General features: G+C 39.1%; 2 protein-coding genes and 1 long non-coding RNA gene across 6 annotated transcripts in view; 2 read left to right on the forward strand and 1 right to left on the reverse strand.

Annotated features, from left to right (window-relative positions):
* The window catches only part of lmbrd1 (LMBR1 domain containing 1), a 55710-nt gene extending 49470 nt beyond the window's left edge, over positions 1–6240 (forward strand). The window contains exons 15-16 of the mRNA XM_038737153.1: positions 4216–4307; positions 4756–6240. Coding sequence (XP_038593081.1) covers positions 4216–4307; positions 4756–4866 — 203 coding nt within the window. The 3' untranslated portion in view covers positions 4867–6240. The remainder of the gene's footprint in view (positions 1–4215; positions 4308–4755) is intronic.
* A 1344-nt stretch (positions 6241–7584) lies between these two features.
* On the forward strand, positions 7585–9483 carry LOC119917463. Its single transcript, XR_005447283.1, has 2 exons — positions 7585–8055; positions 9099–9483. It is a non-coding gene; the product is annotated as an uncharacterized LOC119917463 (long non-coding RNA).
* A 1865-nt stretch (positions 9484–11348) lies between these two features.
* The window catches only part of adgrb3 (adhesion G protein-coupled receptor B3), a 114031-nt gene continuing 101905 nt past the window's right edge, over positions 11349–23474 (reverse strand). For 2 of the 4 annotated variants that reach the window (XM_038737755.1, XM_038737757.1), the window contains 9 exons: positions 22798–22901; positions 22364–22462; positions 21888–22059; positions 21487–21582; positions 20592–20631; positions 14871–15550; positions 14691–14726; positions 13661–13765; positions 12193–12381 (listed from right to left, as the gene is read on the reverse strand). In XM_038737755.1, the coding sequence (XP_038593683.1) occupies positions 12193–12381; positions 13661–13765; positions 14691–14726; positions 14871–15550; positions 20592–20631; positions 21487–21582; positions 21888–22059; positions 22364–22462; positions 22798–22901 (1521 nt within the window). Of the gene's footprint in view, positions 12382–13660; positions 13766–14690; positions 14727–14870; positions 15551–20591; positions 20632–21486; positions 21583–21887; positions 22060–22363; positions 22463–22797; positions 22902–23474 lie in introns of all 4 variants that reach the window. The other 2 variants (XM_038737754.1, XM_038737756.1) reach the window with 2 other exon arrangements.

Here is a 23474-nt window from a genome sequence, read left to right on the forward strand (position 1 = left end):
GGATGTCAGGTACCCAAGCAATTATCAGCAGGAGACTCCCTCAACCCCAACACAAATGAATAGTAATTTTCTCTGCATCAAGGGGATCATCATCAATTTGTGTTACAATGGAACATGTCAGTCAAAAGTTATTGTCTTGAAAGAAACATGTCCATCTTGTAATCCACAGACACACCCCTTATATTTAGAAAGGAAAATGCAGTTTTAAAGAATATCTGTTTGCTTGGTATTGTTCCTCCACTATTAATTAATAGAATTAAAAACACTTTCTGAAACTGGACTAAAATGATACTTTTTGCTCAAAGTTGCAATAATCAATATTTTTTAACTTTGTTTCTAGTCAATGCAGGCAGCTTTTTTTCAGCAGAAAAGTTCCAATAAACCCACTGAACCATACTCCAAATAATGAGACGGTTGTTAACAATTTGTGTGATTGTCTGAGGTCTTGTGTTGCTACTTCTAATGGACTCAGTTTTAGAGATGTAGCTACATCCCCAGTCTGGAGAAAAAAAAGTAATTTACTCCTAAGAAACAGTAGTAGAAAACAAGACCCATGTTGTAAATAGTTGTAATTTTCTTTCTCGGTTTAGGTCAGGTCAAGTTAGGTGAGATTACTTCTACATATACCATCTTTTGTGTCTACATCTGGAGGTCTTGAGCACTGCTCAAATGGGTTTTCTCTGCAAGTAAAAAAGATGTTGCACAGCCAAGAGATACTTTTGGTGAGAATTCAACGACAGCACTAATATGAGAAGCCAGAGATTTGAAAATAGTTTTGTTGAAGGAACATCAGCATCCTCAAAGGACATTGAAATGAAAGTGCCCTGTTGCTTTTTAGATGGAGAGAAAGTAAAAGCATATCGTGTACAAACGCAAGGGCTTGCTGATGGGAATGCTTTCACAAAGAATACAGTATGTGTGTGTGTGCGCGTGTGTGTGTTCAGGATTTTATGCATGTGTTTGTGTCTGAATGCAGAGATGAAACTTATACATAATGCAACATGCTACACAGGGCACCACTCACCCGGGTATCATGAGTCAAGGTGATATTACCCACTCTCACACACTGCCCCATGCTCTTATCAGAGTACGGTAATGATTTCAAGGTGAAGTGGGTCAGTGGTGTACACGATAATATATTTAGGCAGACCACTGTTGTGAACCATCTGTAGGTCCCACTCAGAGCCCTGCGATTCAGGTGAGCAGCTGGAGAGCTACAGATGGCTGAGTTAGTGGAGGAAAAGAGTGGGGTCATGGAGAGGAAGATAGAGTTGCTTGCACTACTATATGTTGATCCCAGTGAAGTACAAGCCGATTGTTGGTACACCTTCAGAGCTCCCGCGGGTCTTCTCTATCTAATCTGTAATATATAGATGAAACAGCACAGACCTGGATATTCCTTTTTTTTTTTTTCTTTTGAAATTCAACACTCTAGAGGAGGGAAGCTTTTGGAAACGCGGGCTTTAATGAATAAATTCTAAACCACATTCAGTTATTACTGTGGACCCTGATGTCATGTAGCTTGGTATAAGTCTGATTGCACTGTTCACGGGGTTCAAGTCAGTGTGAAGAGCTGCGTAAGAAACAGTGTGATAGGAGCAGCTCAGCAGGGTTAGCGTTAATGCTCCAGATGGCTCTCTAACATAGCCAGACAGTGCATTTCGTCTTCACTTCAGCTTTGTGGACTTTCTCTCTTGCTTTGTTCTGTTGAAATTATACAAGTGTGATTAAAAGAGTATATTGAAATATTTTTTCTTCTTATTGCTTCAGTGTGCATGGCTAAGCTAATTAATTCATGTGATCTGAAGGGAAGCTTTTTTTCTCTTCCCTTTCTTCCTGTGTTTTCGCACAAAAACAATTGGAGCATTGAAGAGAGACCCAGACAACTGCATGCATATCATTGGCACTTTTGCACATTTGACGTCATCAGCATTTCCCATGCCTGCCAATACCCATTCATGCGCATAAAGGGGAATGACTCAGCTTAAGAATTCTTATATTATTCCAGCCGTCTATGCCGGGCAGATCAATAGCACTATCAGCTCTGTCAAAAGCTGGAGAGCTGAGACTCAGAGGTGATGTCACCAGCATAAAGCGCAGAGCCGCTCCACAGGCAATTGGATTTTATTAGCAGTGAGTGAGTCCTCTTTGCTCAAGTTTTTGGTTTTGATCTGTTTATATTCATGATTCAAGTCCTTGGTCATAGCAATCAAATGTCATTTGAGAGAAGAATTTGAAAACTTCAGAGTAGATCTTTCCTTACCTCTGTCAGAGCCAGTTTGAAGGGTGCTCCTAAAAAAATGGCTACATTAGAAGTCAATGTCCGGTTCAAAATTAATTAATTAAGAGGGTTACTCGCTTTTTAATTTTTGTAATTTACGTACACGCAGGTTCGCATTCACATATAGTACTTTGTGAGGTCAACAAAAATCAAGGTGAACAGAAGATAGAAATTCTACCTTGGTAAATAATTAAGCAAGCTGCTGCGTGGTAAATCAGCTTAGCTTGTGGGGAAAGCTTTTCATACTTTTTGCTAGTGGAGTCCTCCATCTACTACATGGCCAAGACATGGCAGGTAAACAGAGAGGTCCTCTTAATGGCTTTATTCATGACTATGGCTGCACTTAGTTGTAGAATATCAAAGCCAACACAAACTGTTAGACTATAGCCAATGTTACTAAGTAAAAGGAACAATGAGATATCTTCCACATACTTTGAAGTTAGTATGAACCAAACATAGATAGATAGATAATTTGCATTTCACATTGTAACCTGGAGAGCTTGAGAGGGTCCCAAATGAAGTTGCATCCCCTTTACCTCACAGTTACCTCTTCACAATTTGTTGGTGTCATGTTGTGTGTCTGTGCTTTTACCTTTTCAATGTGTAATACTGGATATATTTGATCCAAGACTCCATTAAATGTTACACCATTCTAGTTTAATTTATTGGTTAAGCCATATTCACATTGACAGTGACATGGCTTTCCTCTTTTCAGAAGACTGGCTGTCTTTTTTTAGTTACAGTGACAAAATTGCCCGAGGCACCGCCGCATGTAGTAATAGCAGCCTGTATTTGTCTCTTAAGTGAGTGCAGATCCCTTTATAACACAGATGTATGACAAGTGCTACACTTGTGCAATTAGAAACATTGTGTAGTAGTAGATCATTGCCATTTTTCTTAATGATAGTGCACAGAGAAGTGTCTCTTAAGACAGAAAACTTATTTCCTCGGGCACTATGTCTGTCTTCTTTCCTTTCTCCGCTCCTCCCTTACCTGTGCCCAATTATTCTTCTCTTAACTTCCTTCTCATTAGTCACTTTTTAGAAAAATTTTTTTTTAACTTGCTGTAATGATTCCTACGTTCCTTGAAAGGTTTCTGATCAATTAATCAAAACTAGATTGGAAAAAGCATTATTGCGGAAGGAATTGGACTGTACTGTAACTTAGTGGGAGGCCTTATGAACTGAAACAAATTATGAAACATGTATTTTGAAAGTAAATTTGACAATCTGTGCTAATAAAAAAAAAATAAATGTAAAACTCAAGTTCCCTTAGCTATTCTAGAAGGTTTGAGCCAGCCTTATTATACAGCAATAACTAAGAAAGTGAACCTTGAGTTTAGATTTTCTATGACAGAAATGTGCTCCTGACGTCAAGATTGAACAATCCAACGATATTTTCAATTCAGATTTTTTGAAAGGACAGATTTTATGCATGCTGCCGATTTCATTTTACACCACTTCTCAGATGGTAATGACTTTTTTTTTTGACTGGCATCAAAGGTTGCGATGGTGTTGAACATTCACGTGTAGGCAATTTACATACAGTGTAGAGGGCAATTCCACTCTTGCTGAAAAACTGGAGTTTTTTTTTTTAACTGTTTTTAAGACCAAAACTAAACAATAAAAAATAATAATAAAGTGAATTTTTTTTTTTATCTATTTATCTGTGTCACGCAGAACCTTGAATACCTGAATAACATTAAAGGAGCGAAAACAAATTGCTATTACCCTCGGTCTGAGATTAATGAAATCATTTCTCTAGTTAAAAACATGACAGGTGTCACAATTCACAATGAAAAGTAGAAATGTCAACATTTGACATTAATGTGAAATAAATACCTTGTGAAAAATGACTTGTTTGATACTTGTTTGCATACTCTAATAACAGCAACATTTAAGAATACATTCTTGTGTTTCCTCTGTCCCTTTCAGACCAGTGCACTGTGACAAGATCCTATCTTTTCCTCCACAAGTTTTGGTTCTTCAGCACCATCTACTACTTTGGTAACTGGGCCTTTATTGGGGTAAGTCCAAGGATATAAATCAAATGTCATCATCTTGATTTTAAGTCAAGTGAGAATTACAGTAGAATGTTTCAAAGTAAGAATTTGGAGGGGGAGAAAGAGCTCAGGCAGGTTGGATTTTGCTCATTTTTGGCAAAGATGAGTTAAAAACAGTAAAAATAGTTATTTTGTATCTTTTGACCAATAATACATTTACAGAAACAACATGTATAAAACATTTAATTTAATTCAAGAGCAGTTTCTTAGAGGACAAGTGTGAGAGCAGAAGCGCATAATTTAATTTCTTCTCAGAAAAAGGTTACTGGAAAATGATTTTCCGAGACTGCACACAGCTAATCTCCTCAGCAAAATATTTAATAGCCTCTTTCCCGGTGCTGTTGACGCATTGTATCGATCAAATGATCCTTATGAAATATTTCCTAATGTGTGCTTTGCTTATTATTTTTAGGCTTTCCTCATTGGCCTGGCGGTGTCCTGCTGCAGAGGGAAGAAGTCTGTGATTGAAGGAGAGGTGGAGGCCGATGACTCAGACCTAAGTGATGATGAATATGTGCACTGAATATCAGTATTGGATCGGACGGGTTTGCAGATATTCCAACCATAATTTAAAGGGACTAGAAAGTACAATTTCATAAACAAACAAATGGATGTCAGTAATTTGTCATAATTTAATTTGTTGGTTTTAAGAAGTTATTGCAGTGGTCTCTTGTGGACTCGAGTTGATGCATCCCTCCCCTTAATGAGACCACTTAGACTTATTGTCGTGTCTTTCTCGGTCAATATTTTTGATGACTTTGGGATTCTGGGAGCGTCCTCCAACTCAGTCCTACCTTGAGAATTCAGTCATCAACAGTTTAAAACTGACAGAAGTTGGTCATTTTTCTACCGGAAGAGATACGGTTATTGCGGCAGCAGAGACAGAGTCGTATAGTGCTCCAAAACTTGGACATTAATATACCTTTTATGTCCTATAAACACTTCTAGACCCTTTAAATGCTTACCGTATGACAATATCTATATTGTCTTTAATAAACCATTTAAGATAAAATACTATGAAAACAATTGAGCCTACAGAAAACATCTTGCTTGTTTCCTGAAAAGCTAGTTGGTAAATAATAAAAAAAAATAAAAATAATGATTATTATTGAGCGTTGACAGCAGTCACATTTTCAAAGTTGGTTTTGCTTGTTTATGTCTGAGGTTAAATATAGTTCTAGGTGATTTGCTGCTTTTCCCCTGCATTTAGGTATTTGCAGTCTCACACTATTATTTAAACAAACATTACTGTACTTGCATACCTGCACTGTGTGTGAAATGTAAAGGACCAATCGTGGCTATTGTGTTTTCAAGGTTTCAGTTATTCTCGGTTTTTAATGAAATGAGTTCAACAGCTTTTGCACTCTGTGTTGGAAGAACATGAGAAAAAAATTGAATTAATCAAAGATATGGATGTAATTTTCTTTTAATTAAGGAGTACTTCATCAACAGCCGGCTTGTGACAGAACTATTAATGGCTTTTTCTTTTCAGCTTGATTTCTTTTCTGTATTTAGTGGTCTAAATGTCAAAATGAATACCAACTGTTTTAATTCACAATTAACAAACTGACAGGATATATGAATATGAATGACATTTTTTTAAAATTAGGAAATCAAATGTTGGTGCCTCATGAATGTACAGAACCATGATGGGCACACACTTAAGTATATGCTATCCTGAGTTAACCCACAGAGATCAGCCTGAATCTTGTGAATTTTGTTAGTCTGGTGTCCCACCCTCACTGAGAACCAGTGAGCCAGCAGTTGGAAATGTGGTTAGCTGATGATGACAGAAGCTGCATCACATGTAGTTTGAAAAGAATGCTGTTGTGGAAGTTGTGTTCATGTTTAATGATTCCTGCATTTAAAGAAATAAACAGATTTTAAACACTTCAAAGTTGGCCCAGAAAATTTCATTTTTTCATTTTTGAACCTTTCATACCCAATATTCAGTGCAAATGTATCATTCTGAGATCTCGCTTTGCCACAACATGATGCCTTTCTGTTGTAAACTCAGCTATAGAAAAAGAACCATAACTCTAAATGGATCATATTTTAGCAAGCTACCATATGTTACAGTTGTTCACAGGGGAAGTCAATGTTTTTGTTGTGTTTATGCCAACTTTCAGACATGTAACTTTGTTGAACGCTTCAGAGTGACTTAGTTCAGATGTTCTAATTTCTAATACCTAGTGTTTGAGTCAGACTTTTGCTTCTTTTATTAAAACCAATAAAATTCCTTGCAACACAGTACAGGGAGCATCCATTTTTCATTACTCTACTATCAAATACTCCTCCAAATATCTGACCATTCCTCATTTTGCTGTCTATAAATCATTGGCTATGTGTTTTTTTCTTTTTATGAAATCTCTATAATAGGAAGTTTGTGATGAAGAGTAAACATTTAAATTTGCCTTTAATTCTGTGTTACATACAGAATTTATCTTCATTAACCCCTGACTATAATGAGTGATTGGACAAAATCTATTTAGGAGCTCCAAAGTACATAACCTACAATCTGTTAATCAGTGAGTGAGAATGTGTATTTTTCTGTTCAAAGCTCAGGTCTTGACGCCTAAACAAGTTTTTGTTATTTAAGGACATGTATCGAATGAAACTGACAGTAAAATATATCCATTCTTGGATTAGCATATAACCACTCAGAGTTTGCTTTAGATGGATTTGCATGAAATTTTGAGCGCATGTCCAATTAGAGTTTTTGGTACGCATACCTTGTCATAACTATTGTTCAAGCCTGCTTTGAGATAAGCCATTATGTGATGTGCCACCCCCGCATTCACTAATAAACCAAATAAGCCTTGAGCCAAAAACATGGAACCCTAGAACTGTAGCAGGGAGGACTGTGTGATAAACATGTCAGATCAGAAGATTTTTGCTGTTCAGAGTACAACTTTTCCTGTCATACCACTTATTCAAAAGCCACTCTTGACTCATTTTCCCCCCTTTCTTCCTGCATGATGTTTTAGGCTTCTCTTGCAAGATTATTTGGGAACAATTAATACATTTTAATTTTTTAATGAATAGATGAATTAATTAGTTCAGTAAAATCAAAATATTTTTGCAAGGAGCTACAGTAGTAAGATTTGGCTGAGGGCCATTCGTGACAGATAGTGTCAGTTGGTGAACATGACAAAATTCATTTGATCTTGCATTTGATTGTCTTGGCCAACACAAACACACACACCATGTAAGCAGGGGGAGATTTTAAACTTGCCAACCTAATTGCTTTGGGACTCAAGCTTTCAGATCTCCAAATCATTTTAAATCAGAAAAAGAAGCCACTAAAGCTCCAAGAGAGCAGTGGGCTTTGAGACTCCAATCAATTTGAGACCTCAAAGAAACCTATGGTCTCATTACGTCCTGCTAATTGTCAGTTAAACAATGCAAAAATAGTGCCTAGTATCCCTATTATTTTATTTTTTTGTGATTATCTAATATCACAATTCAAGAAACTAAAAAACAAAACCTAACCACAAAAAAACGGCCCACTGTTTGGTTCTCTGACAGTAGATGAAAGTCCTTTTTTCTGAGGCAGACCCTGTTTTCAAATAAGGCAGAGATGATTGTGTAGAGTACTATAGGTACCAAGAGGAATTACAGAACAGTGCAGCCATTGTCAAGGGCCTCTGTACCCATCATCTATCTTACTGCTCCACAGGATGAAAGACCATAATGCATTATACAGTGCATGGTAAGTACCTGCTGTGGAGTCTTCCAAAGTAAAATTTTTGTTGAGGTTTCCGAACTTTTTTCTTCTTGTCCAGTGCAACTCTCTCGCAAAGTACATAGTTTCACAGTTAAATACGTTATAGCTTTACCTATTTATCTAGTGATATGACATACAGTATAGTTGGCAAACTGAAGTTGGATGGTATTTTTTTGCTAGCCTGTCAAAATATTTAGATGTGTTATAAAGTTGCACCTTCAATAATTATGGGGATATTTGAATGTAAACAGTTGTCAGAGCTGAATTAATTAACTGTACATTATAAATGTTTTTTTTCCCAGCTAATTTGTAATTGATGTGTTAATAAGCCGGAAGCGTAACTATCCTTGGTTCCCTTACCCCCTAACCCCAGAACTGGGGAACGTAAGACCAATTGTCATGTTACCATCATGTGCCATATCTGGGAAACATAGGACACTGGGATAAATAGGAATGACCGCCCTAAGCCTGGTGCCAAGCTAACTTTAGCTACGGACGTTTGTTAGCAATACAGTCTATGAGCAGTTATGCTAGCAGTGATGTGAGCTAAATGCTAATGTCAGCATGCTAACATGCAGATGTTTAGCAGGTTCAAGTTTAACATGAGAACCATTTTAAGTGTGCTGGCCTTTTTATGCAGTCTATGGTGCTAGCATACTAACATTGGCTAATTAGCACTAAACACAAAGTACAGCTGAGGCTGATGGGAATGTGTTATTTGGTCATAAACTAAACTAGTTAATTGTACAACTTTTGATTATGAGGAGATGGAGGCTGGCCGACTATTACAAGTTATTACAATTATGGGAGTTAACTTGTAACTATTACTGTACTTTTCCTCTTTCATTATGTCCTCCACAACATTTGCCTGGATGTTTTCTGTGATTTTTGGGTGGCCCCAAGGCCCAAGCCTTACCTCTGTGCTTTAACTCTTCTGACAGCCCTTTATAGACGAACAGTTTGCCTTACCCCTCTAGGGAGGAACGGGATGCAGGATCAATGTGATTATGTTGATTTTGTGTTTGCAGCCCCTATGCTGGTTAACCTCTCTGCTCTTATGGGCCTGTGGGACCTGCCATTCACTCCCAAATGAAGACTTCTCCAGCAGGCTTGTCAACATGTACCAGCTCCATTTACCAACGACTAGCCTAAATAATACAACTTTCCATTTTCAGACACACAGGGCATTTTGTCAACCTCATAGCAGACTAACTAGCCTTCTCTGCAAGATTTTCATTAAATGACAGTCAAGTGTGAAATATTAAATTATTAAAAGTCAAGTCACTCTTTGTCATATTTCTCCCATTACCTAAGAGAGACTAATCTAAGCTCCTCCAAGTATGATGTGAAATATTTACACAGTCACTGATGCTGGAATATGATGGCTGTCAAAATAAAAGTGTTTCACCTCCATATTGTGCAGTATTGTTGGAGGAAACAACCACTCCAGTTATTAAAAGAAAAAACTATGAGCTGAGCTGCATGAAGTCTAGAATTTAGATCACAAGTACTTCTAAACCCTTCCTTTGAGGACAAAAGGAAAGGAAAAATCATAGAACTGTCTCAAATAGTGTTGTAGACTATAACACCAACTTAAAATAGGCCATTTCAGACAGTTTATTTGCATGGTAAAGTTTGCCATGCTCAATTGCTGGTAAGACACTACGTATGGCACACTCATCTGACAGTGACATAATTCACCCAGTGGAGCTGATGAGGATTTTTGATCCCATACACATTTAGAGCTCCACGTTCGAATATTATTAGATCATTTAAGTACATAAGGTATCTTTGGAGGCACTGAAGCCTGTCTGTTTCCATCTTTCTCCAAATGACATTCATTCTGTTGAAGAAAAGGTCTGCCAGCCATGCATTTATTGAGATGCTTATAGTTTTGGGAGAGAAAATAAGTTTGAACAGTTGCATGACTGGTAGATAAAAGAAATGCAGTTGTGTGCATTCCTAAAATGACCTTGGTTTGCATTTTGCAGTACAGTCTGTACTACTAGCACAAAATCTAACTTTAATTCATTAGCATGAAGAGAACATGCATTTAATTTAGAATGCCAATAGCTTCAAAATTGTCATGTTAATACAAATACTGTAGTGTCTTCTGAAACCTGTTAATAAATGCACTATAGTTGCTAACAGGTTCCATTGCTCTCTCAAGACAAAGGTCCCTTTGTGTGTTTAACACAAGAATACAGTTCCAGCAATGGCTGATTCCATTACTACTTGAAAATATATCCTTGATAAAGATTATTTCTCTTTCATGTTTTATTTGGGGTCAGATTTTTTTTATGAAGAAAAAACACATTTTTTCTGAGTGGTGAGAAGACAGTGTTTCTAAAAGCATTTCACTGCATTTGACATGGGCACATCAGTGAAAAAAAATCTCTCGCAGAGCCTCTAACGGGCACAAATACTGTATGTAATTAATCTAATTATGCATGGTAGTCTAAATTGAAATGCACTGGAAATTCAGACATTAATGTCTAGACTTAATTTATGTTGCAACGACATCAGAGCACAACTGAGAGTCCTCATTAATGTAATTCTGTGTTTATTGTCTGCTTCCCCCTTTTTCCTCTTGTCATCAGTCTTCACTGAGGGTGCAGATCCAAGTCACTGCTCCTCCTCCTCCTTCGTCTCTTCTTCTTTTGCTGGGTGGACCGCTGCTCCCCAGAGGGGGGACTTGTACTGATGCTCTCATTGCCGAAGTGTCAGCCACCAGACAGGACAAACAACATTTTCCCTAAGCCCTCTGTGTTCTGTGCGGCCCTGTCTGCCCAGGAAAATCTTAACTGATCTTATCAGTTGAACCTTCTGCTGGCACAGGAACCTATTAGGAGTTTGAATGTTCCCTATCTAAATTCAGAAATCGGATTTGGGGGTGGATTTACGAGAGGAGTCCAGAAACTTTAGAGCCTTCACAATTAAAGGGCATGTTTAAATGATAATGGGAATGACTAACCTGAGCTAAACATCATCAGAAGGGACTGGAGAGAACTTTTTTGGATAATATAGTAATAAACTAAACTAGAAAAAAGACGTGTTTGACAAAAGTCCAAACAAATTTTATGCATTTTAGAAATGGGGGACTGTGTTATTATCTTAGATAATAGAGGTCCAATTTTCCTACAATTCACCATTAATACTCCACCAACAATTTTCACATCCACATGCCCATCATTTCACACATTCAAATGTTCTCTTAACAAAGCAATGGGAACAATGAAATCCACAACCAACAAACCACATAAACTTGACACAACCTCTGAAGCAGTACGAACATATTTCCTCTTTTATTTACATTCCTTTTCAAATGTTAACATTTTTCGCTATAACTTTTGATCAGGTTGGCATTTGTTCTCATTAAAATAAATTGGCACAAGTAAAACATATGTAGACAAAAGTTTATTTACACCATACAACATTTTGTTTTTAAATATTTTATACAGAGCTGCAGATGAGAGAGCTTGCTGGGATCCTTCAAGCAGATTCTGCAGTATTAAAGTTGTGAAATATATTATTTATATAAAAGTGAGTATTATCTTTATTGCATTTAAAGCAATGAAGAATGTAGCTTGACAAACATTCATTTTAATATGACCGAAAAAATCCTCTTTGCCTCCCATGTTTTATATTATAAAGTAAAAAGTGTAGTAATGGCCAAACAGACTGTTATAAACTTTTTAAAAACCTGCATAAATATATACATTGTGCTCCTGGGTCCAGTTTTATGAAATCAAAACTAGACCCAACGAAGCTGGGACGACATGGCATGTCATTTGCTTTGTGAGGTTTCATCTAGAGAGTTACCTTTTTTAGCCAATTCCTCAACAGATAATTTGAAACACATGATGGTAAATATTGTACACCAGGCTGCCCCACACTAAGTACACTAGTGAGAATACAAAAAGTAACACTGATGTTTTTTTCCCTTTTTTCTTTTTTGTCTCTCCTCAGTCCATAAATCGTATTGGCACATAATGTCCCTGCCACACTCGTATTTTCCCGATATGTATGCCAAGGCTGTTAGAAAAGTCTGTTGCTTTATTCAGTGCAAAATACATCCTTTTCTCCTCCTTCCCTAGTTTGCATTTTCTCCTTCGTCACCCTCTAGACCTCTGTTTGGAAATCTCCCTCCTGGACGTCTAAGGGTAAGTTGACACACTTCTCCCACTCTGCAGGCGTCATCTCCAGTGAGTCCTTGGTGTCAGATTCTAGTACATTCATAGTGGCGTAATTCTGGTACTCACAGGCTGGATTGTAGCTCTCCCATGGGTTCTTGTTTGGCATTGCCTTGTCCTGTGAACATGGTCATTGGGGTGCGATATTAGTGGCATGACATCCTCTGCAGTTTTCTGTTTTGTTTTTTTGCAAGAAAATACTTTTCCAATGAAGTCAGTTCATTCAAAAGGGCACTGTATGAATTCCTACCCATTGCTAATTGAAAATAATGGGTTAATGCTGTGGAAAGCATCAAATAACAAAAGATAATGGTAGTGTATTAAATGTGACCATGCTTACACTATTATCATGGAGTCATAGCAGAATTGTGTTATCCCTAAGCTTGGAAACTGGTGCACTGGGTTTCATGTCTGAGCCATTCATCTGAATGTGCTCTCACTTGCAGTCCCAAAGACACATTTGCAAATAAGGGAGAGAAGCTGCTCCCAGTCAGGGAATATAAAATGGATACTAATGTCTGCAGCCAGCTCTGCAGCAGATTCATTTGGGAGAAAAAATAAAAGTGGGGAGTGAGAATATACTGTAGTTATCGTTTTCTATACAAAAGCACTTGCACTGGTAACTAAGCAACAGGCCTCAAATTACATTGTGCTGTAGGGGTGATTGAAATGTGAGTGAAAAAGGATTACATGGAGCCAAAAAGGCTGCTGCTGTGTAGCTGACATCGCCTAATAGTCTGGCTGTGTTTGGTCACCAGCCCAATTTATATTTGTTGCATTCAATACAGAAAACATTGCTGTTTGTCTGAGAGAGATGCATAAAGCTTGACACCCACATTGTCTACAGCTCTAGCAAGGTGTGGAGACAGATGGTGGGACTTTTGATTTGCAGCACGGTCAGGAAGAATTTGAATAACTCCCCCTCCCCCCCCAACACACACACACACACTCACACACTCAGTTGCAGTAAGAAAACGGCGAACTTAAGGTAATATTTGTATAGATGTTGATAGATTAAAATATCTGCCATGCATTAATGGAAAATGATGGTGTTGCTAAGTAGATAAATGTGCATGTAAATAAAAGTGCATTCGTGGCCTTGCATTGGAATGGATGCACTCTATTGCAACAAGATTACCAAAGGTCTTTTTTCCCCTGAGACTGGCCTTGTGGAGTAAATGCTTCAGTTCTTTTAAAGGGGCAGCCCCCCCGCCGCCAACTGCTGGCAGGCCCACTATGTATAGGAAGGTTCATTTCCACATGAACACTTTAACTACATAACCGCTCATTTGCACAATCACACATTATGTGTCCTGCACAGGATACCTATATGGTATATTTAGATGTTGCTCTCTTTAATTGGCTGACCATCACCCCCCTGGTTTCCTGTTACTCACCATGCTGCCCATATTTGGTATGTCTCGAAATCGGTCCAGGGTTTGAAATTTCTGATTCAGTTCCTGGAACAGCTCCATGTGTCTTTTCCTGGTGTGCATGACTTTCTGCAATGGCAAGGGTTTTTTCTTTGGTATTGACAGCCAATAATGGAAATGCATCTTCTTCTCCACCCCCTCCAACTCTGATCAATTTGTTAGTGTCATGGTAGTTTACTTATAGGCCAGGTCTGAAACAAATCTACTTGTCTCTGCATATATAAGTGACTGCCAAAATAAAGGAAACACCAAGATGATTAAAGTTAGGGAGATACAACATTGAAAGCCTGAACTACTTTAATTTGCAATGGCTGGAGTATCTGGATTAAACATAATTCTTCAGTGAAAAAATGCCTCATTTAGAGTTTTGTTGGCGTAAGGGAAAGCTTTATAATCAAACCTTGGCACAAATCTTCCACTTTAAGGGTCAGTGTGCATCTAAGCTACAACTAAATCCACCCTACGCCAGTATAGCGGCCAGAAACTTCATGTTTCCTTCACTTTGAAAGTATGTACAATATATATATATATATATATATATATATATATATATATATATATATATATAAAGCCAATAAAGCCTAATTTAACAATGCAAAGGAAATGCTAAAACCTGCCATAGGGGGTTTGAATATGTGTTTGCAAGCCAGTATAATCATTGTTGAAAGTGTGGTAAAATCAGATGTGAAATGTGCAAATGACTTTAAAAGCATACATTTTGAAAATCAACGTATAGCTAATGGATGTAGGAGATGGAGGACAAAATGTAGATGAGAACTGTTGCCCTGTTTGTCAGTTGACAGCCTTGCTTTTACCTTAACTACACAGCATGTCAATAAATCTTGAGTCAAGGCTGTGTTACTCCAATAAGCTTAAGAGGCACAACAAGTACTAGTAAATCAAATGACAAACACAACTGCAAGAAATGGCTTTTTTCTGCATAAAAAAGCTAGATGCATGTACTACAGAAAGATTTTTTTTTTTTTATACGTACCTCAAAGTCCAAATCAGAATATCTTGACTTTCGTCTCTGTGAAAATAAAACATGAAGGAATGAAGTTATTAAGTCATCAGTTTAGGAAGATATGTACATGATGGTATATATTAAGGCTTGTGGTAAAGTGTTAATTGCAGCTCTGCATCCTCTGCGTATCATCCCCATCAGCATATGTACCTCTAAGGAGCTCATAGATATTGTAGACCCTGTCTCACTCCTAGAAAGCCCCGCCGATTCCTCCATCTCAGCAAGGAAGTTCTTAACAGCCGTGCGGGGTTCAAAGGGCAGGTTTTGCATCTGCTCTGGAGCGCTAGGATACTGCTGCTCCAGGTTCACATTCATGTGGTCCATGCCTGACGGGCTTATATTGAAATCAGGACTCATCTTGTAATGCATCAGCCTCTCGTGTGGCAGCGTATCCATAGTGATGTTCATCTTGGTGTCCTCTCTCTGAAGGGTGGACGTGTTACAGGACCCCGACAGTGCTGCTGCAGAGGCACGAGGCATGACTATGTAGTCTGTCTCCATTATCTGGCCCTGCACTGAGTGGCCCTCCATGTCATGGCCAACCATGTCATGGTCGCTCTGGCGCATGGCATCATCAGTGCAAAGGTAAACAGTGCGGCGCATGTCAGCGTTGCTGTCAACCATGCACTGCTCTTTCAGCTCACCCACTCCCATCGGCATGTGCAGAGCTGAAGGCTGCTGGATAATCACTTTGGAGATGATGTTGCCAGGCAACGTGGAGTAGTTGAGGCCCTCAGGGGCCTTCTCATCCTCCTCATCATTGAGAGAAATGCGGGAGAGGGTGCCTGTTATGGTGGCGGCCCGACAAGAGCCCATGTCTTTGTGGAGTGCTGCAGGGCAGAGCGATACAAGGATTAGTTGGAATTTGTCAGTAGTGAAAGTGGTGTCACAATTTGTCTGAGATTATGCAGCATTTGACCAAAAGAACAAGAGAATTCAAATCAATATGAACCAATTCTCAAAGGATTTTCTGCTGCAGAGGGAAAACTGTAATGACAGGACAAGTAACTGTAAATATGCATTGTGTGACATTTCACCTAAATGCACAGGGACACAGCAGCAGACACAGGTGTCTCTAGAGGATGTAACAGTAAATAAGGTAGTATGATTTCAATCTCTCCCTGAAAACCTGCCTGCCATACAGTCTGTAGCATCCTATTCCCAATTTAATCATTGGTGATGACCTTGTAATGCAGCAAATATTCTCAGAAACAGCAGCTATCTATTCAGAAATCCCTTCTGGTTATAAGAACACCCTGTCCTCCCCACTGAACATTTTCAACTTTGCCTCATGAACCAGCAGAAATGATGTTGTCTGTTCACAAAAGGCCTGCAAGGAGATTACAAGGACAACAAATGTGATCGCATAAATGCCTTTTTTGTTTGAGTCTAATTGAATGCTCAACGTGGACATAAGGGGAAACATAGTGATGGGAAAAGCGTCTTTTCAGTGTGCGGAATCATTAGAATGAGTTCATTGAATAGATCTGTTCAAAAGATTCGTTCACCGAATCATTCAGTGTTTGACTGGAGCTCCAACTGTGTAGTCCCACTGTAGTCAACACTGATGGGTGAGCCAGTGAGCTGAGAATTTAGTTGGGTGAAGATAATGTTTGCAAACTGAAAGCTGCTATCACACAGTTCTACCTTATTATGTACAGCACATATTTTTACATTACCTTTTTATTAACTAAAATATTTGGTTCTACTTTCTACTTTGAGACTTAAAAGCATGAGAGGGCGGGGGAGGGACGGGCTTGAGCGACAGACTCAGGGCTCACATTCACTGTGAACGAATCACTGAAAACCGCTCCCTTACAGTCAGAAGATTTGCGACAGTCTCAGGCTCATATTTTTTCATTTTGAAGGCTTTATCGTGCACTGTAAACCACGGGCAGACTGGCCAATCAGGAGAACCGTGCCAAATCCCAGTGGCCTATGGGCCAATTTGGCCTGTCATTGGTACACCACATCATCTGGCAAACTTGAACCAATGCACACTCTATCAAATCTCTTATCAAATGAAACAGTCCCTTCATTCATGGTTTCAGTGGTAAACCACCACAACAATAGCAATTACCTACAAAAAACCATATATTCTGAGCAGACATGTTTTAAGAATACATCAATCATGAAGTAACATTTGTATTTCAAACAAAAGGCAAACTTATTAGCAAATTTTAACAAAACTCCCTTCACCGCTATGCATCATGGGAAGTCTGAGGGGCGGACTTAGGACACTATGTAGCCTATGACCCCGGACTCACACAGGCAGCGTGTGAACCGCGGTTTAGTTCCGTCCTCTGACTGGTGTCAACTTCCACTGGAAGCCTCTCAGCATTTCAGCAGCAGAGTGTGCAGCCTGCCCAACGTTAATAACTTGTTATTTGTCCTTTTGTGATTCTACTTCCTTCTTCACTGTGGCCTGCATTAGTTCCCTCATCCCACAAGGAGCATTTCAGAATAAAAGCGTTTTGCCTGTGTGATTTTGCTGACGTGTTTAGATTTTGTTGATTTGGTGATTAGTACTTCTACTGTGATTAATTAGGCTATCTAGTTAAATGGTTTCTTTCTTGTCTGTTTTAACTGTGTTTATTGTTGATATACAATCGGAGAGTCAGGGTATTTTATTTTGAAAATTGACCGGATTCTTGCTGTTTTATGTCTGACTTCCTGCCCGGTTCATCTGCTTAGCGCTGCTTGATGGATGCCGTGCAAAAATACACTGTAGCGGAGCGGGAGACACTTCTGGGACGCATTGCGGCGCTTCTGGTGTGAGCACAGACTAGAATGGCTGTGATCCGCTCCAGCAGCCACGACACAGGCAGACTCAGTGAGTCTGGGGTGATGTAAACTTGGTATTAAATGACTTGGTAGCAGGTGGGCACCGTGATGAAGCTCCGCCCTCGTCTTGAAAACTCAGTGTTCAGATACACTACTTTTATGATCAGTCCCAAAAGTCAGTAGATGAACATGGCAAAGACTATACCTGGGGTCTCGTTTATAAAACTGTGCGTAGAAACCTCACTAAAAGTGTACATGCGCCCAAAAGCCAAAAATGGCGTACGCCAAAAAATATTCAGACTTATAAAACCGTGCATCAACTTGAAATGTGGCGCATGTGAGGGAGCTCCATGTCTGACCCTTTAAACGTCCATAGTTGCCTATAAATGGTCAGTGAAACGCTCCTCATTAATATTAATACGTCCTGACTGCATGAAGAAAAGGAGGCAAATTCTGACAGAAAAGCTACAAAACGAGATTTAACTCAGTGTGACACTAACGTTCCTTTTGGTGAAGCTGAAGCTGTTTGGTGGGTAAAAAAACGCACTTTCAAGCAACACTTGTGCACCGGAGGAAAGGGGGCACCGGAGCTCCACCCCTTTATAACCGATCTGCAGGAAGGGGAATCCCTTTTGAGTAGTGACGTCACTTACCGGAGGGGGACACACATGCAAGACGTGATGACCCAGGTACTAATTTGGATTCCCCAGTTTGAAAAGAGAGTAAACCAAATGCATTCCACCTGTGTTTAAACATTTATTTAGGCTACACAAACACTCCACTCACTTAACAAGGCTGGCGATGTGTTAAAAGAAATAGCCTGTGACTTGTTGTAAATGACAATAAAATAGTGTTATAATTTTCCATAATGTGTTTTTACAAGCAGCGCATCACATCCACACGCTGGCACACAGCTATGCACCAGTATTTGCTCGACTGACGCATTAAAAACGGCATCAATTTAAATATAATTTGTCCTTTTAATTTCTTTTTTGCGAACTTCAGGGAAAATCAATCAAACGAGTATATGATTATTCAGAAAGGCTTTAAGCCTACAATACTCAGAGGTAATATTTCAATATATTTTACACAGTAGTAGGCCTGTTCATTTCAAACAGTTTCATCCTTCTGCCATGTGAGTCGCCATTTCTCATTTCCCCTCTTTATGTGCATACAATGGTTCAGAGTTTATTTACAGGACGCACATTTTCCCGTCAAGTTTTTTTATAGATCACAACATTTGCTTGGGAAGTTGTGTAGGCACGTTTCCAGCCCTGTTTTGTACGTACGCACCGTTTATAAATGAGACCCCTGGTTTGGTACCAGTTACATCAACAAATAGGGTTAGTCCCATAGACCAGGGGTTTTCAAAGTGTGAGGCGGGCCTCCCTAGCGGGGCTCCAAACAGTTTCAGGGGAGGCTCAGTGTATGGAAATGGAACAGTATTACATTACTTATTGCTATTAGTTATCAAAAGGATATCACATAGAATAGCCTACATGTGTGAGAGTTCAGAGATACAGTAGTTTTGGGGAACAGTTTTCCCCCCATCAGAGTGAGAAACTAATAAATGGCTTAGGACAGACCTTTTTTAAAACTATTTGGTGCAGTCAGAAGTTATGTCAAACAGCAATATTAGGCTATTTTGGCTCAAATGTTGAGTGTCTATGGGATAAGATAACATATTCATGATCTCATAGACATCCAGGAATTGAGCGAAATTTAATTTAATTAAATTTAAGTAAATTAATGATTGGGCGGGGGGCATTTAAAGGTTAGTCCACAAAAATGAGCGGTTTGGTGGTGTGAACAAAAGAATTCCCGGCCTGAATTCTTGTGCCAGTCCGCCCCTGTTGTAAACTACAAAAGTTGGTGAGATTTAAAGTAAAAAAAATTCCAACATTTGCTCAAATAAATGTATTTGAATGTATTATTTTAAATGTATTTGAAATTTAATGTGTACAGATGCATCAATTTTGTTTATGCAGTCTAATGATACCATCCTATCACTCACTGTAACCACTTCATAAACTCTATTTACAATCCAACCTCCAATCACACCTGAAGTAACTGATAGCTCCAGGAAGTGATTCTGTTCAGTTTGTTTGTGAACGGCGCAGCACTAGGGAAACTGTGTCTGGTAATCATACTGAAGAATTCCTGATCAAAGTTTACACTTACCTAATCTCTGTAAACAACCAACTTAAACTCTGTGAGCCCAGAGAGAAAACTGTAAAGTGCATTTCTCTCCGAGTGCAGCTCTACTTTTCAGGTCTGAATCTGGTCATGATTTATAAATGACACCTGTCTGCTCTGCCTTTTTGTATCAGGCGGGTCCACTTTAGTTTTACAAGACTGCACAGCATGAAGTAACTTGGGCCAGAGGAGCCAGGCAGCTCTTTTCGTCTCTTAACAAGCTGAGAGCTCTGAATAATGGTCAGCTTGGTTATTCCCTGCAGATCCATTCAGGATGTGTTCTTCATTGGTTTGGAAGGAATTGGAGGAAGACAGGTCTCTGGGCTTGTGTTAGTTGCCAACACTAGTTACATGCAGGATAAATCGCATAATCTCTCAGGAACATTTATCCATGATAGTTTTATTAAATCATACACGTGTCTAGCAACAATTACTGTGGCTCAAATGTACGAAAGAACTAGATGCAGGAATCAGGAAGGAATATTACCGTCCCACTAATATGAGGTGACGAGAAAATCCTCCCAAAATGAGACACAAAGCACCTACGCACCTATTCTATGACAGCGCCAATGTGTTATTAAAAACATAATTGCGAAGTGCGACTGCCAGAAGATGGGAAAAGCTGCTGTTATTCACATTTATTGCAGTCATTTATTGCAGTAGAGCTGAAAAATAAAGTGAATATCCAACAGTTCTCTTTATACTGTTTTGTTCTCAGATTAAAGTCAGTGTTTTGGTAACTGTGAAAAAACTCCTATGGGGATTGTTGGTTGTTATATAACCTCAGCTATTTTTTACTGTCTAACCTCTTTGGGGGTTTGGTTTTGTTTTTTGATTTTTTACATGCAAGGCAAGGAGAATCTTGTTAATAAGAGACCATCTGTTCTTTACCTGATCGGCAGGCGATGTCCACATCTTTCTCAAAGTCCGTCTGTAGGAACAGGGCAATCAAGTGGTCAGTGTTGCTCAAAATAAAGCCTTTTATACGATAAACTGTGTGTATATACAAAACCAGAAGAATCCTCATCTGTAAAAGCCAGCTGCAAGATTAGGATCGATAATATTTATTTTATTTCCCCAATGCTTTAGAAAAATGCAAAGCAGTCGTTTATTTTCTCTGCTTTACCCTTACAATATATCAATAAAAACATCTATGGGAAAAAAATGCAACTGCAGCAGCTGGGAAGTATTTTGTGCTAGTTGCTAATGAATGTATTGAACCAGTGGGCCCTGACAGCATTCTGCTCTTGTGAAAACCATTCCAGTCTGAGAGGGTTTAGAATACTAATGGCAGATCATTGCTATGATGTGCCAGTGGTGGGGTCCTGCCAGATGAAGAGACTGGTGTCCCATTTGAAAGGTCAGACAGGGAACAGTCCTCTATTACCCCGTGAGAGGAAATGAGAGGGATGCATGGCAAACATGGACAGTAAGTTCAGTCGAACAGAAGCAAAGGATTGGGCTTAGGGCCTAAAGAAAACCAAAGGAACTAATGCCATCATCATCAGAGGGCCAAGTGTCCACCCTGCATGTAATTGCAGCTTTGGAAAAGCGGTGTGTGGAAAATTATGAAGCTATGGGAAACAATGCCTCATGTTTTAGGGGCCATATTAAACAGAATAATAAAGACTATAAGGGAAAAGAAACAAAAAGAGTGAAGAAGTTAAATTAAGGTCAATGGAGAACCAGGGGGTTTGTATGTGTATTATAAATAACCAGGGGACATTGGGTCTGCTTAAATTATAGAGGATCTAACAGTTACAGATAACGGGGTAATTGTGCCTACCATTATCTGAGCATGCCCATTAGGGAAGGTTCCTGTTGCATCACCACTGATTGGGTCTTGGCAGTTTCTGAGCCGACATCTGAAAGCATCTTGGACCTAAAGACACGGGAAATCAGTTTTCTGTTATGTCTGCAATACTGCATGTCACATGTTTAAAAAAAATAAATAAACCACTGAAATTTCATTATTGCTTTTGTTATTAGGTCATGTCCTGTATAGGTATAAGACACAGTTTGAGACACAGTTTTGTACTTGTAAAATTACAAGTTATCTATGATTGAGCAAGTCAACTCCCTGCAACATTTGAAAAAACAAACAAACAAAAAAACAACAGACAAACGGTTTGTATATCCAAGTAAACAAAGGTCATGGGTGAAAGAAAAGTGATCCTCATTCTCTACCTCTCTCCGTAGGACACAGTGCACCATCACAATGACAAAACCCTGCAGAGAGTCAAAGACAGCAAAGAGGATCTGAAAGAGGATGGAGCGCTTGTCTGTCATGGCGAGCACCGCAGACATCCAGGTCAAAGCCAGCAGAGGTAGGACGACACAGGAACTCCACAGCGACGCCCTGAGAGAAGGAAGGATTGTGTAGAGGAAATACAAGCAAGAAAATTGGTGTAGATAACACGATAACGTCTGGAGTGAAAAGTAACATCTCCATCAACATGACTTTAACGTACATGCCAGTAGTAATGTAAAATAAGCATGTAACATGTTTACAAAAAAATTATGCACTGTGGGTGTCATTGGAACATCGGGTTACGCTGCAGTGGACTGCAAAATAGTCTATATTGTAGAGGTGGACACGCTGTACATGCAGAGACGCACTGTAGCATCGTCTTATTGATTCAGGGACACTGACAGGCACTTACATTGCATTGCTAGCTGTTGTTGCTGATAAAGCAGTTGTTGATACAACACCACATTTGGCACACTTGAGAGTTAATCCTGTATGCGGCTCACTCATCTGTCTGTGGGACATAGAGACAACAGCATGACAAACAATGCTATCAGCCACTACCCCGACTTTAACTTCTCCCCCGTCATATTGGCAACAGCAGAGGCAGCCAATGTGTGGGCGTTTTAATGATTTTCATCTTGGACTGATTCTGCCAAAGAAATACGAAGTCATGTCTCTCCCGAGAGGGATCTGACCTCTTTATGCTTATGCCTCTAATTTCCTTTCAACAGCAAGAAAAGGAGGTCTAAATCTCCACATGTATATAAAAAAAGAAATCAAAGCATGTTTATATTTTTGCATAAAGTTAAGAAGAAAAATGTTTAGAAGAAAAACAGAGGTACTAACAAGGATGTGCTGTCATACCCTGCTCGATGCTTCAGCTTCTTGTCCAGTATGCCATCTCTGGACACTAGTTTATTAAACACCAAGATACCGATCACCATGTTGACCTGGGGAAAGGGATATTAGCTGTATTATAATATCAACTGCAATGGGATTCTTTAAGAAACAATGTTAAATATGATGTTGAATTTCCCAGCTTGACATTCTACAGTACATAAGTAGCCAATGATTTAATGTCATTATCCTGCAGGCATTTTTTCCCGGTATTCCGTCTGCACTGAGCTTTGACCTCTAGCTTCTATTGTGTACTCATCTCTGTGACATTTCAGCCAATGGATGAGGCATGCCCTGGATACTCATCCCAGCACAACAGCCTTAAGAAAAGATCTGCTTGACAAGAAACGCTTGTCTTCTCAAAGGCACCTTCTACTATTATTAGCAGTGCCTACACTAATAGAAAAACTGAGGGAGAGGCTGGGTAGTAAATTCTTTAAAACAATCGGCTACAATCTATTTAAAATCCCTCTAGCTCGGATAAAGAGCTCATTAAGTATTTACAAAAATACATTTGGGGATGTTTTATTAAACAAGCTTTGTGACTGTGAGACAGTTTATTATGATGTTACAGAGGATCCTCTATCAGAGGATAGAGTGATAACAGCAGTATGGTTTCATTCTCA

The sequence above is a fragment of the Micropterus salmoides genome, unplaced genomic scaffold (genome assembly GCF_014851395.1).
Source record: "Micropterus salmoides isolate LMB-PRFRI ecotype aquatic unplaced genomic scaffold, ASM1485139v1 Ms_hic_scaffold_22, whole genome shotgun sequence".
In the NCBI taxonomy this organism is placed as follows: domain Eukaryota; kingdom Metazoa; phylum Chordata; class Actinopteri; order Centrarchiformes; family Centrarchidae; genus Micropterus; species Micropterus salmoides.